Source organism: Mixophyes fleayi, chromosome 6, assembly GCF_038048845.1.
Source record: "Mixophyes fleayi isolate aMixFle1 chromosome 6, aMixFle1.hap1, whole genome shotgun sequence".
Lineage (NCBI taxonomy): Eukaryota > Metazoa > Chordata > Amphibia > Anura > Limnodynastidae > Mixophyes > Mixophyes fleayi.
Window position 1 is genome coordinate 19,386,213 of NC_134407.1, and position 15,284 is coordinate 19,401,496.

Here is a 15,284-nt window from a genome sequence, read left to right on the forward strand (position 1 = left end):
TGTGCTCATACGTAACTGACCAGGGGCACTAAATCCATGACCTGGGTAAAGTCATATATTCTCTTCTTAACCTGCACAGCCAGGGGGTAGAGGGCTGGCGGTCATGGAAGACCCGAATGCTTCCGTGTTGTCACTATTTCCTAATGAATGGATGCGTGCTTGTGAATATTGGTTCAGGTTACAAAATGGCTGCCTCCACGACTAGTGCACGTAATAAATCAATGGTTCATTCATGCAGTGACTTTAGTTAGTGACTTCTAAACTTATTTTTTTCTGCTTTAGTTGCAAAAATTGCAGAGTGTAAGTGCAGACAGTTCATTTTTCATGTCTCTTTGTAGCATATCATAGCTTTTATACTTACGCTTTGCTTTTTATTTAGATTTAAAGCAATTGTGTTTTACGTTTAGAATCCTGAATTGACAGCATCATTTCTAAGCAGAATCACCTTCAGCTGGTATGAAAGGTAAATATATTCTATTCAGTTTCCATATCTACATGTACAGTCATATTAGAGGGAAAATGCTCATTACTACTAGTGTGATCATGTATGTGCTGTTACTATCTCATCATATAATATCTCTAGCCAGTCTTGTTCCACTTCCTGTTCTACATCTCATTATATTACGTCCCCAGCCTGTCTTATATCGCTCCCTGTTCTATATCTCACTATATAATATCCCCAGCCAGGCTTATACCACTTCCTGTTCTACATCTATATAATATCTTTAGCCTGTCTTATACCGCTCCCTGTTCTATATCTCACTATATAATATCCCCAGCCTGGCTTATACCACTTCCTGTTCTATATCTCATTATATAATATCTCTACCCTGACTTATACCACTCCCTGTTCTATATCTCATTATATAATATCCCCAGCCTGTCTTATACCGTTCCCTGTTCTATATCTCATTATATAATATCACCATGTTCTATATCTCATTCTATAATGTCCCAAGCCAATCTTATACTGCTTCCTATTGTATACCGGATTATATCATATCATTGACCATATAATATCCCTAATTTGTCTTATACTGCCTACTGTCCTTTATGTGATAGCAGGATATCCCCAGCCTGTCTTACCCTGCTTCCTGTCCTACATCTTATCTTATACTGTGTTATTCCCACGTTCTCCTACTCTGCACCTTGTCCTACATCCTATCATATAATACCCTCAGTCTGTCTAATAACGACTCTATCCTATATTTCATCATATAATGTAGCCTTTAAGATACATTCCAATATTCCTTTATATAGTCATTATATAATATGCCAACATGTCTCATCGTGCTCCCTGTAGCACTAAGATATAAGATGCACTGACGGTCCTATGTCTATAGCATATAGGGTGCACTATACATCCCATCATATAACATCCTATATAATATCCTTCTGTGTCTGTCTATGTGGCATTTACAGTAGACTTACTCTAACCTTACACTGGAATGTTGTTATTTGGTAGCCTTGTTTGGAAAGGATATAAACAACCGTTAGTCATGGAAGACCTCTGGGAACTAAACAAAGAGGACGAAACTAAAAACATATACGAAACCTTCGAGAAAGAAATGAAGAATGATGTGGCCAAAGCAAAGAGGGAGCTGGAGAAACGCCAAAATAAGTGGAAGCTGAAGCACAACTCAATGGAAATGAACGGACTGAGCAAGGGGCAGAGCCAGAATATCCTGGTCATGGTAAATATCTTCTGTTATCATGCACTGGCCATTGTGCTCCTCATTCCTTCGTGACATCACTAGTTCCTAGTGAATTGATAGGCTGCAGTCTCATTATGATTGGTAGCTCCCACAAACGGCCGCCACCAATGTAGACAGTCAACAGCGTACCTCCCAAATGTAAAGATTTCAGAAGGATAGTCCCAATTCTCAGACCCAGGGAGGCTTAGGCCATGTAGAGAATGGTGGTGGCTTATCCAGAAGCCCCACCCAAGAGAAGGAGACAATGTGAGTGTGGGTAGGCTGGACCAGTGGTGGAGGAGTTAGGAGATTGGCTGGTAGACTTTGATTAACAGGTGAGTTTTTAAGGAACGTTTGAAGCATTGGAGGCTGGTGGATAGTCTGGTTGAAAGTGTGAGTTCCTTAGGTGGAGAGCAGCACAGGAGAAGTCTTGGAGGTGAGAGTATGTAGTAATTATCAGTATGGAGGGTAGTGACTGGTGGCAGAGTGGAGAAGGCGGTGGGGAGTGTGGTGGGAGATGAGGCTGGAGATGTAGGGGGTGGAGAGAGGGAGTTGTAGATGAGGGCGAGGAGTCTGAATTGTATTCTATAGGGTATAGGGGGCCAGTGTAGTGATTGCAGTGGCAGATCCATAGTGGAGCGATCGGGGCAATTGCCCCCCCACCCCACAGCACCGCAATACATACATTTGAGTGGCAGCTAATAGGCAGACAGAGGATATTGCCTGCCCACTCCGATTATGTTTTAAACACAATTGGAGGGGCGGAGGGGCATCCTCTGCCTGTTTCTGAGCTGCCTGGTCCTATCAAAATGAAGGTGGGGACAGGCCCACCAATCAGAGTGAAGGAGGGGTGTGGCTATGCTAAATTGCCCCCCTCTCTAAAATAAAAATCTAGGGTGAAGGAGGGGTGTGGCTATGCTAAATTGCCCCCTCTCTAAAAAAAAAAAATCTAGGTCTGCCCCTGAGTGATTGGGGAGCGTGGTGTCTGCAGATTGGGGGCTGGATGTACTTTGTCCTGATTTTGTCTGGATTAATATTGGGTAGACATGGTAGGTGCACTGTTATGTGGGAGCTCGCTGCTCCATCATCCACACGCCAATGTTTGTTCTTTTACAGGACGAAAAGAAAAAGGGAAAAAAGAAAAAAGAATCTATAGCTGGAACCAGTAAAGATTACCCCAAGTCCTGGCTATTCAAGACCCTGATTAAAACCTTCTCCAATGTCCTCCTTCACTCCGCTTTCTTCAAACTCGTTCACGACCTGCTGGTGTTCGTCAGCCCACAGATATTGAAGTAAGACTTTCTTTCTGTTGGTTTTTCATTTCTTCTTCTCTGAGCTCACTTCTCATGAAACAATAAAGGATTTCCACGGGGATACTAACAAGATAATGGGCCAGATGCCTTAAAAAAACTGACACATAATGTATGTTTTGGCAGTACAGCATTAAATGTAAAAGCATTTTACAGCTAAAGGAACTGATGATAAATACAAGATTGACTGTAGTTGTATGACATGTTACAAAGGCTACAGAAAAGCTCCTTGTCCAGATTATATACAGTAGAGGACACACACACACACACACACACACACACATTAATGACTGGACCAAACTAACCTTCCAAATAAACGCTTGTATGGTCAACTTTACCCAACGTGGCACAGTAGCCATGCTAACAGGTAAAAGGAAAATTAGCAATTCATCCACAAATCTACAGTCCGCCCCAAGCGTTTCTGTTACCTTGGAGATGTGTTAACCAATCACACAGGCTCGTTCCAAAGCAATCCAAAGGCATGAATAGACAGGATGCTGAACAGATATATTCAGGTATTCACACATCTGTTACTTTTGTTATATCACTTAAATCACTAATTTGCAGGGTTTCATATATTTAATACACATCCAATGTCAACAAGTGGCTTTACTTGCGCCTTAATTCAGTGACAGGTGCGCGTTATGAAAGTTAATGCCGTTTTGCAGATCATCGATACCGGTTTTTAAAATGTAACTTTAATTTTAAGAAATGTTAACAAATCTTTTTCTCTGGTATACATTATATAGCCAGCTTTTTATTGCTTTGTTAGTTATGGTATATAACAGCTATATACTATAAACATGGCTTCAAATGATTTGAATTTACTGTTGTCTATTAATAATGCCATGAATGAAACGTGTTCCATTGTTGTTGCTGCAGAGCGATGGTCTCATTCACGTCAAACCCTGCGGAGTATCAATGGAAAGGATATTTCTACGCCGTTTTGCTGCTTGTAACAGCTTTAATTCAGTCGCTGTGTCTGCAGCAATATTTCCAGGGCTGCTTTGTTCTGGGAATGAGGATCCGTACTACACTAACAGCTGCAGTGTACAGAAAAGTGAGTATCGTTTCAGAGGAGAGTAGACCCTTCCATGACCCCTGTACACTCAGACAATTTATCATCTGAGCACTATATTATTCACCGACAACACAAATGGAACTCAAATGACAGTAAAAGTTCTAAACAGAAAAGGAGAGGCATAACCCATCGTCCATCCAACATGGCCATTAACAAGCTGTTTGTATGAGCCTTTAATTTCAGAGAGTATTGATTTATTACAGCGGTTCTCAAATTATTTGCCATTTTAGATGGGACCATCTTGTATCAGATAAAGATACAAATACTAAAAGCCACGACAATCTGAACAGGGGATGCCATAAGAGATGTATATAAACTTTACGTTTCAGTACAGTCTGAATGCTGCCTTGCTGAATGGTGTAGTTTGGCGTAGCAAGCAGGTGAACTCCTGTTCAGCAAGGCAGCTCTTACAGCTACCAAGTTGAAAAGCAGTAAATTTACTGCAGATGAGGAATCGTATGTTCAGTGCTAGAACTGCTCCTCAAACCCCCTTGCACTCTATGAAGTTGCCTCTTCTGCCTATACCTTGTCCCGGCCCTATGTATGTACAAATACTCATATTAACTATGGTTTTCCTTTATTGAGCTTACCTGAATGTCATGTTTTGATTTTCTTATGGTGATTTTCTTTACTGTAGGCCCTGACTGTCTCGAATGCGATCCGGAAAGAGTCAACAGTAGGGGAGACGGTTAACTTGATGTCTGCCGACGCGCAGAAGTTCATGGATCTGGCTAACTTCATTCACCTCATCTGGTCATCACCCTTGCAGATTGCCATTTCTATTGTGTTCCTTTGGGTAGAGCTTGGACCATCAGTCATGGCTGGACTTGGGGTGATGATCCTGCTAATACCCATCAATGCTGTCCTAGCCACCAAATCTAAGACATTCCAGGTGAGACTTTCATCTTCTGCTGATTTCAGGGAGTCCTCAAAACCTTGGGCAAGATTGCCTATGAGAACGGAATTCTGCTTTATCTCAGGGTAGCATACTATACCTGTAACGATGGAGAACTAATTAGAGATACTACGGGTAAAGCCATAACATAAGCAATAGTAGAATAGGACATTTTGGAACCCAAGACAAAGACTCCAAGTGCAACCATCTCTCTAGGCCTCCGCACAAAGACATGGTGCAATCACATGGACAATGCATCGCATTGTCCCATTGTCGAGACCTGGCTCTCTCTATGGAAGACCTTCTATAGAGCTCTATCATCCTTCTTTGTATTATGAGGATCTTAATTAATCTAACAAGCTATGGAAAGACAAGAAATCAGTGATGGTATTTAGCGCTAAACCGATACCCAAATGTTGCTGCGCCCAAGTCAGCTGTGTCTTCATCCTACCCCTTATACCAGCACTGAGCACAGGACTGTATGCAAATGCAGTACATATGTACGATAGCAGCCCATGTTCTGCCCTCTAAGTTTAGTAATTGATCGCCTCATCTGTATGTACATAGTGTACAACACACGCAACAGTTTCTGCGTCTGCTAACCTTCAGTGTCTATTTAGCCATTCTGAATAGTGTCGTAAGATATGAACATGGTTTTATGTTTTTTTTTCAGATGAAAAACATGAAGAACAAAGACAAACGGCTGAAAATAATGAACGAAATTCTCAACGGTATCAAGGTAAGGGTTCTTTCATTTAAAGAGCTGAGAAATCCTAAATACATATTTGTTTTTAAAGATTTCACTTCTTTCTTAAAAACAGAACACCCTTTGGTTTTAACGTATATCCAATAAAATATAATGTTTTTATTGTTCATCCAAAGATCATCCCGGAGTGCCCCGATATACACTTTTATATTCCTTTTTCGTATTTATGTCCATTAGTGTTTGGGTGCACCCTCCAAGACTATATGAATTAATAACTCTTGGAAGTCCACACTGACACAGACTAATTCAGGGTTTTTCGGACAAATTAAACGTGGTGCGTTTTTTTTTTTCTCTTTTTGCACTACTTCATGTTCCTCTCTTATCAGTTTAGTCCTATATGTATCTCAGTTTTTGTCGTCTTGCTTTGAAGTACAGTATGTGATCCTCTTCTTTCTTGGTTTGTGTCATTCAAATGATTTTATATTTGTATTTGTACATCTCATACTGACGGACAAACAACATCATTGATAACGTAGAACGCTGTCCCAGAGTTTTTTTTTACTGTATGTTATGTTATGTATTTTGTTGTAGATCTTAAAGCTGTACGCCTGGGAACCTTCATTTGAGAAACAGGTGCAGGGAATTCGGGAAAAGGAGTTGAAGGACATGTTACACTTCGCTTATCTCTTCTCAGTCTCCCTCTTCATCTTCACCTGCGCACCGTTCCTGGTGAGAACCAGCAGCTCCAATTACAAATCTCATATCCCTTATTATAACTTGTTAGTAATGATCTATAATGTAGCTTGGCTTATTTCATAATATGGACTTCATGCAATCACTTACTGTCCTCAGGATCATCATACAATATGTTAATATTTTCATTGGGCAGCACAGTGGCCTAGTGGTTAGCACTTCTGCCTCACAGCACTGGGGTCATGAGTTCGATTCCCGACCATGGTCTTACCTAGGTGGAGTTTGTATGTTCTTCCCGTGTCCGGTTTCCTCCCACACTCCAAAAACATACTAGTAGGTTCATTGGCTGCTATCAAAATTGACCCTAGTCTTTTTGTGTGTGTGTGTGTATGTTGGCGAATTAAGATTGTAAGCTCCAATGGGACAGGGACTGATGTGAGAGTGAGTTCTCTGTACAGCGCTGCGGAATTAGTGGCGCTATATAAATAAATAGTAATAAATTAGGGTTTTTCAATTTTTTTCAGCACTTAAAGGGGAGAGAAAGGAAAGTGGTCCAGTCAAAGACATGGAGAGGGGGAGAAGGATTAATTGCAAAGTGCTGCGGAATTAGTGGCGCTATATAAATAAATGGTGATGATGATGATGATACACTGTTAGACAATTCAACCTCTGTACTTGGCTCTAGTTTGCCTCAGTTTCATTTTCTATAATATATTTTGCCTAATTTGTTAATCAGTAACAGTTGAACAAATACTGGTGCTTAAGGCAAATAGGGCCAGTCAGAGGAAAAGGTTAAAAATAATTTTTTTAAACAACACCAGAGTTGGGCTCCTTTGATTTACTTTGCATTGTTGCAGATTTAGGTATAGTTATAAAGCAAACTAATGACACGTGAGGGTATCCGTGTGTGTGTGTGAGATGTGATAGTAATTTCCGCTTTCCACAGGTGTCCGTGGCCAGTTTTGCCGTCTACGTGGTGGTTGATCCGAACAATGTGCTGACGGCAGAGAGAGCATTCACATCCATATCTTTGTTCAATGTCCTGCGCTTCCCTCTCTCCATGCTTCCCATGCTTATCTCTAACATAGTGCAGGTAAGTACAGTTATCACAGTATAAAGATGTATAATCTGATACAGCGGGCTGCCATGTTGGACAATTATGAAAACTGGAGCAAAGGAGACCACTATTGACCTGAGCAACCAATCAAATGCTTGGTTGCATCTTGTAAACTGCCCTGGGGAAATGACACAATCGGATTGGTTGCTATGGGCAACACTAACTTTATCTTTTTCATAAATGTCCCAACTTTGGGATATATTTACTAAACTGCGGGTTTGAAAAAGTGGAGATGTTGCCTGTAGCAACCAATCAGATTCTAGCTGTCATTTTGTAGAATGTACTAAATAAATGACAGCTAGAATCTGATTGGTTGCTATAGGCAACATCTCCACTTTTTCAAACCCGCAGTTTAGTAAATCTAGCCCTATGTATACAGGGAAGTGTTTTCTACAAACAAAATGACAAACCCATTCTTATTCATTGACAGTAGCAAATATACCAAGAAATCCAATTTTCTTCAAACATCAAATTATACATACGTTAATTATGTTACTCATAGATAAAGATATAATTGTACAAAAAAAAAAAAAAGAGATGCCAGGATGTGAATAAATAGTCCTGTCTTTATGCAGGCCAATGTATCTTGCGCCCGGCTGGAGAAATATTTGGGAGGCGGCGACTTGGACGACTCAGCCATTAGTAAAGATCCTACTATTGGTAAGATGCAAACTGCAATGGTCAACATTGTCTCTTATTGTCTTGTTAGTACACATTATATATTTATTAACAGCGATTTATATAGTGCCCATGTATTACGGAGAGTCTTACGTAGAATGTCATTCATGTCAGTCATTGCCTCAGTGGAACTGGAGAATAAATAGTGCTGTGATGTCACATGTTATTATATATTTGGTGTGGTTATCTATTATAAAGAATATTATATCCCTGTAGAATTTAAGGGTAGTTGAAGTCACTCTGTCGGGGGGGAATTTACCATATTAGGCAATAATGCAGATGCTAGTACTGTTTAGGGGGAATAGACTATATAAAGGGCTTTATGTTTATTCTACGGGGTATATTTCCTAAACTGTGGGTTTGTAAAAGTGGAGATGTTGCCCATAGCAACCAATCAGATTCTAGTTATCATTTATGTAGTACAGTGTACAAAATGACAGCTAGAATCTGATTGGTTGCTATAGGCAACATCTCCACTTTTTCAAACCTGCAGTTTAGTAAATCTAGCCCTGTGTCCTCATGACAGAAGGGGGTGTTATGTGGGTGCTCAGTTCCAAATTAATGAACTGATCACTCACTAGGCCCAAGGAAGCATCTACTAGAAAATGTCACCCCATATAAAACCAGCTATAAAGGAACGCCCTTGTCACATATAAAATCATGTTATCACGCTACTGCACATTAACCCATATATATTGGCATTAGATCTAATTATTTGCAGGCATGTAAATAAAGTGATTTGTGACAATGCATTGATTGATGCTGTGAGTGAGAAGTACACTGTCATCCACAGATGCTGCAATCCAGTTCTCAGATGCCACCTTTACCTGGGAGCCGGACACTCCCCCAGCAGTGAGAAAGTAAGACCATATTAATCTTGTATGTCATCACGATATGCAGCAATAAGGGGAGAATTTACTAGCTGTACGGAACACACAACCGGTCGCTAAAGCTGGGTACACACCTGTGCAATCTGACGTCAGATGCAATTTCTGTAACGATTTCACCAACGGTTCATGTGCACGCACCTACACCAGTTACCTTCAGATCTGTGCTCTTCATCTCTCATAACCATCTGCTGAAATAACAATGACTCCGTACATACTCTACAGAGATCTGTCTACAGTGCTGGTGGTGAGTGCGTACACACTTCCACATTTGCCCGACATCTTTCCATCGTTGATTGTGATTTTTAGGAACTTTAGAAAACCAAATCAACAGATGCAATCTGTTTCTGTACGATAAAACATCATCGTACACACTAATGCCATATCCTACCGAGTGGTCGTTTATTGTGTGAATTGCACGATAATTGTATCAGTGTGTGCCCAGGTTAAGCCATGGTGGTTCTTCTCAAGAGGGTTCAAATATATATGCCTCATATGTAATTGTAACCAAACGGCCCTATTGCGGGTTATTTGTAACTTTAGGGAGATCTCAGATTAAGATGAGCTATGGGCGAAACTGCGCTATTTTCATATTCTGCAGTAAATCCGCTAACATCATGTAACACTTCTGAATTCTGTCGGGCTATTCACACATGGATGTGGAGAGGAGAATAAAATATTAACTGCAAAATGATATTGCTGTTCTCAAAACACAGAAAATAAATCTTTATTTGATGGGATTATATGGGAGGATTAAAGGTCATCTATTTAACATGATATTCCCAATAACCAATGAATGGCGTATATTAATATGGGACAATTATAATAGGTCCCGACTCCCGTTAAGAAAACAATTAATTTGTATATGTATAAGTGAGTTTATATTGAAATCACATGATCTGTTAGCACATTATAATGATCTCTATAGATCATCGTAGAAAATGACCTTGTATATGATAATAAATGCATCTATAGAGTACAGTAATTATGCAATGAATAATTCATTCTTCATGAAGAATGAAAGGAATAATAGGTTAGCAAAACTTACATATCATAGTTATAACAATAGAAAACTTCCCCCTCTCCCCCTCCGTTCTCCCACCTTTGTCATCTCATCTCTCCATGTTGGCATTAATATTTCATAGACTGATAAGACCCAAATTAATTGTCGTATTATTTGATGCAGGAGTACTAGTTTATTATACGGTCACTTCTTGAAACCCCCCACCCCAGAATGACAAGTGGGCGGCGTCCACTTCAAGTGGTGCCCATATAATTAACAAGTGCCGATGCAACTACAGACTCTGAGCCTTTGGTGCTCTCTACAGCTTTATTTGACATTGTAGTGCTGGATTCTAATACACATTCAGTATATTAATGCTTTTTAGGTGTACTTTGGCTTCATTATAATATTGCTTAACTCTCCTCACCTCTAATGAACTCCATTGTTGTTCTTACAGTGTCTCCCTGGACATTAAGGAAGGTCATCTAGTTGCAGTAGTCGGTGGAGTTGGTTCAGGGAAATCTTCTCTTATCTCTGCAACGCTTGGAGAAATGGACCATATAAGTGGACACATTAATATAAAGGTACAAAGCTGTCTAGAAGGAGCATATGCTGCCAGTGCTAGTGACGCAGAAAGCAGGGTCCCCCTATCACAGCCAACCATGGCTCCCCTTCGCCCTGTGTTCACACAGATCGCTCCATCTATTGAGGGTAATAAAATTGCCCCCTACTTAATATTGCTCACCTTTAATATAAATCATTACAGTTTCTGTTACCAGTAACTATTACTGAATGCCAATACAAGGAACCTAGATTGCTCTAATTCATTTAAAACCCACTTAATCTATGTCAATGTGGGATAATCATGTGACCACCGCCATCTATACTGATTAGCACTTACCTTCATCTGCGGATATCAGGATTCTCAGTGCTCATCTGGTTTGTCTGGTTCTTTTCCATTAGATGGAAGTGTGTTAGTTGGATAGTAGGAATCCTAGCACAGAACAGGGCACACAGCTCTCTCTGTATAGATAGAAGACCTATAACTCCCTGGTGTAACCGGGCAGAGAGGGTCAGGCTTGTACATGTATATAGTCCTGCTTTTAGTAGGACTGTCAGTGAACTGTTGCCATTGTTGTCCTGTTGAGGATGGTGAACATGTCTTCCAGGGTTCCGTGGCCTATGTTCCCCAGCAAGCCTGGATCCAGAATGCTCCTCTGAAAGACAATATCCTGTTTGGGGCAGCTCTAGATGAGAAACGCTACCAGCAAGTTCTGGAGGCGTGCGCTCTGCTCCCAGATTTGGAGATGCTGCCTGGAGGGGACCAGTCTGAAATAGGAGAAAAGGTATTTGCCAAATTCCGACAACTGTTAAAGAAAAATGTAAAGTTCCATGTAATCTAGCATCGCATGATCACTTACGTACATAGTGTTGGTTATATTGTAAGCTGTAGAAAGATAAAAGTTGTCAGAAATATCCTGTGGGATACGCACCTTATTCCACATATGGGAGCGGAATTTTCCCTCTTTTGCTAACAGAATTTGTCCGTGTTCCGTGCAGAATTCCCCCTTATCATTCTTTGTTCCACCCACTATTTCCAGTCCTACACCCAACCACGAGAATTAATTTACCACTGTTATCCCAGAATTATTTATAGACTCCGAATGGCCAATCCACCATAGGTGACGCAAAGCAGAGCTGGGAAATGGTATCTGTGCTATCTCTGCGGAGAGGTTTTAGCCATAGACCATATTCTTCATGAGCAGCAATTGCAACAGTGACACCTGCTGGCTGGGAAGAGACACAGACTAACTGTATGAATTGTTAATAAATCATTTTTTATGATTGTCTTATCCTGCTACTTAGGGCATAAACTTAAGCGGAGGACAGAAGCAGCGTGTAAGTCTGGCCCGGGCGGTGTACCAAGATACAGACATTTACATCCTCGATGACCCGCTCTCTGCTGTTGATGCCCACGTTGGAAAACACATATTTGAAAAGGTGGTTGGACCTGGTGGATTACTGAAAAACAAGGTGAAGTTTTGTAAAATGTATCTGTGATAAAATGACTGTAGTGCCGTCAATAGCTCTATTGTGTGGCCTAATGCAGCCTATCATGCTTCAGTGGTGTCACTGGTTCTTAGTGAATTCATTGGCTGCATTTTTATAAACAATGATTGAACCCACAGCGTGGCTGCCTCCATTTGGGAAGGAAACATGCCCACTTCATAGTTGCCTACATTTGGGGCCTACTTTTGGGAGGAGGGGTCCAAAGGGCATGTACGGGGGAGCGTGATGACGCTTTTCACTCCAGCCCTGCCCCCCATCTCCACGAATCGCGCTATCAGTATCAGCAAGGCCTGGTGACGCAAATCGTGTCATCAAGGTCATGCCCTGCCCTCTTTATCAGACGATCGAGTGGTATCAGGGAGAGTGGCCTACTGTCCCAGGAGACCTGGATAACTCAGCTAAATTTAGGAGTCTCCTGGAAGCACGGTGGCTCAGTGGTTAGCACTTCTGCCTCACAGCGCTGGGGTCATGAGTTCAATTCCCGACCATGGTCTTATCTGTGTGGAGTTTGTATGTTCTCCCTGTGTTTGCGTGGGTTCCTCCGGGTGCTCAGGTTTCCTCCCACACTCCAGAAACACACTGGTAGGTTAATTTGCTGCTATCAAAATTGATCCTAGTCTGTGTCTGTCTGTGTGTGTGTAGGTTAGGGAATTTAGACTGTAAGTTCCAAAGGGGCAGGGATTGATGTGAGTGAGTTCTCTGTACAGAGCTGCGGAATCAGTGGCGCTATATAAATAAATGGTGATGATAATGATGATGTTCCGGGAGAGTGGAAAAGTATGGCCACTTTAAATGCATGAAGTCTTTCTTCTGCTATTGCACATTTTTCTAGATTAGTGGATCCAAGGGGGTGGAGGTGGCGATTGGCGCAATCCCCTTCCCTAGCAGGCATGGGCTACACACTATATTCTGGACCCTGTTGGCTGAGAGGCAGACAGAGATCCTGTACATAGTGTGCGGCTGCAGGCAGCCCGCCACTGTTAGTAGTGAAAAAAATCTAAGTCCACCCCTGACACTTGGGGCCCTAGTTTGTAAAATAGCAAAAAAAAAAGGTTAAGAACCTCTGCTCTACATGTGTAAATACTGGGAAAACGTGCCACGTTGTTTGTGTATAACTACTGCATGTGTGAACATAGCCTAAACTGATGGAATAACTGAGAGTAGAGTCAGTTTGTGTAACTGATGTTTTCGTATCTCTCCATAGACCCGCATCCTGGTCACCCACGGGGTCAGTTTCCTGAAGCACACAGATGAGATCGTGGTGTTGGTGAACGGCAGCGTAACTGAAACCGGCTCTTACAAAACCTTATTGGCCAACAATGGAGCATTTGCGGAATTTCTCAGGACCTACGCTAAGCAAGACCACACTCAGGATGTAGAACCCACAGGTAATTGGCTACAGGTTCTTACGTCCCCTCCCACTTCAAAATAGAGAACATGTGGATGAGCAAGAAATTAATTCGGAATACAAAGTATTCTCTGACCCTACTGAAATTAACCTATTCTGGACTTAGTTCGCGAGCAGGGGGTGCGCTGTTTAACTCAGGAATGTAAATGGTTTTTTTCTATATAATAATGTTCAACTTGTGGCTTTACTTGTTCTTTAACATTACATAATACTTTACTTTTTACATGATCTATTGCATTCATCCGCTTTGTCTAATGTCCGTGTTGTAGTGTTACTTGGTGCAGACGAGGAAGAAGATGGAGAAGATCCAGTAGAGCCGGCTGCAGAAGTTGCAGAAGACATAGTGACAGTGACATTAAAGAGAGAGAACAGTCTGCACAGGAGAAAACTCGGCAGGTAAAGTTTGGTCCAGGTAACGGGGGCTTTGGGCCAAATCTATTTGTCGCAACTGTTATGTGACCCCCAACACCAGTATAAAGATGGAGGAGAGTTTTTTTTACAGAGAACAATGTACCATGGCTAATCCGATATATCCTGTGACAGATTTCTAGTTTCTTCACCTGTGAGAAGCTCGGAATATTCAAATTAAAACCCATTCTACACCATGGTTGTGTCGTTCACTGCAATAAACTTGTAACTATAATATAATCTTGGATGATGCAAATGCAAATGGATGTGATGTGCGAGGGAGCTGTGGTACTGTATAAAAATATGTCTTAATAAAAATAATTCACATGGCAGCAGAGTGGCCTAGTGGTTAGCACTTCTGCCTCACAGCACTGGGGTCATGAGTTTGATTCCCAACCATGGCCTTATCTGTGTGGAGTTTGTATGTTCTCCCCGTGTTTACGTGGGTTTCCTCCCACACTCCAAAAACATAATGGTAGGTTAATTGGCTGCTATAAAAATTGACCCTTGTCTCTCTCTCTCTCTGTCTGTGTTGAATTTAGACTGTAAGCTCCAATGGGGCAGGGGCTGATGTGAATGAGTTCTCTGTACAGCGCTGCGGAATCAGTGGCGCTATATAAATAAATGGTGATGATGATGATGATGATGATTTGCAGCCCTCAGTTGCCTCTATATACATATAAATGTGTCTGTTTCAGCATGAATGGGACCTTACGGAGATCGCTCAAGGATGCAGCGAAGGAGAAGCCAGAAGAGGTGCAGAAAGTGACTAAAGGACAACAGCTTATTGAAAAGGAAACGGTGGAGACAGGAAAGGTACGAAATCCAGGGGGATCTAACATCCTTACACCTCATTCTTACGGTCTTATCCCATTGAAAGCTAGCATTTATATATCATGCTGGTTGCAGGGCTGACTGTACACATAGGACTATGCATAGCTGAGCAAGGATGAACCAGAATAGTGCTTATACAGCGGAATTAGGTTCCTTGACATGATTTCATCTAAAGCCTGTGTTTTGTGTATTCTGTTAGTCTAAAGGCTGCCATGGTCTACTGGGAATTGTAGTTCCCCAATAGCTGTTGCGTCAGAGAATTAGTCCCATGAAAAAAACATATATATTTTTTTTTTTAACAGGCTATAAGATTTGGATTGTTTTTTTTTCCTCAGGCTGCCATTAATGATTTATAGTTGTACAAAGTTTGCTCAGTGTCCTATGACTACCACAGCAACCACAGTCACATGGCACATGATAAGTGAGCAGAGACTTTATGAGCGCAGTTTGCACTGTAAAACCCACCCTCTTCTCCGCCCGCCCTCTCTGCCATCACATGA

At 41.4% G+C, this 15,284-nt stretch overlaps 1 protein-coding gene across 1 annotated transcript in view; it reads left to right on the forward strand.

The window, feature by feature from the left end:
• Positions 1-15,284, forward strand: part of ABCC2 (ATP binding cassette subfamily C member 2) — a 45,591-nt gene that overhangs the window by 14,119 nt on the left and 16,188 nt on the right. Inside the window, exons 6-21 of the mRNA XM_075215964.1 lie at positions 408-463; positions 1,466-1,694; positions 2,811-2,986; positions 3,887-4,064; positions 4,723-4,977; positions 5,654-5,719; positions 6,278-6,415; positions 7,326-7,472; positions 8,072-8,156; positions 8,968-9,034; positions 10,522-10,648; positions 11,234-11,410; positions 11,931-12,098; positions 13,339-13,522; positions 13,812-13,938; positions 14,649-14,766. Coding sequence (XP_075072065.1) covers positions 408-463; positions 1,466-1,694; positions 2,811-2,986; positions 3,887-4,064; positions 4,723-4,977; positions 5,654-5,719; positions 6,278-6,415; positions 7,326-7,472; positions 8,072-8,156; positions 8,968-9,034; positions 10,522-10,648; positions 11,234-11,410; positions 11,931-12,098; positions 13,339-13,522; positions 13,812-13,938; positions 14,649-14,766 — 2,298 coding nt within the window. The remainder of the gene's footprint in view (positions 1-407; positions 464-1,465; positions 1,695-2,810; positions 2,987-3,886; positions 4,065-4,722; positions 4,978-5,653; positions 5,720-6,277; positions 6,416-7,325; positions 7,473-8,071; positions 8,157-8,967; positions 9,035-10,521; positions 10,649-11,233; positions 11,411-11,930; positions 12,099-13,338; positions 13,523-13,811; positions 13,939-14,648; positions 14,767-15,284) is intronic.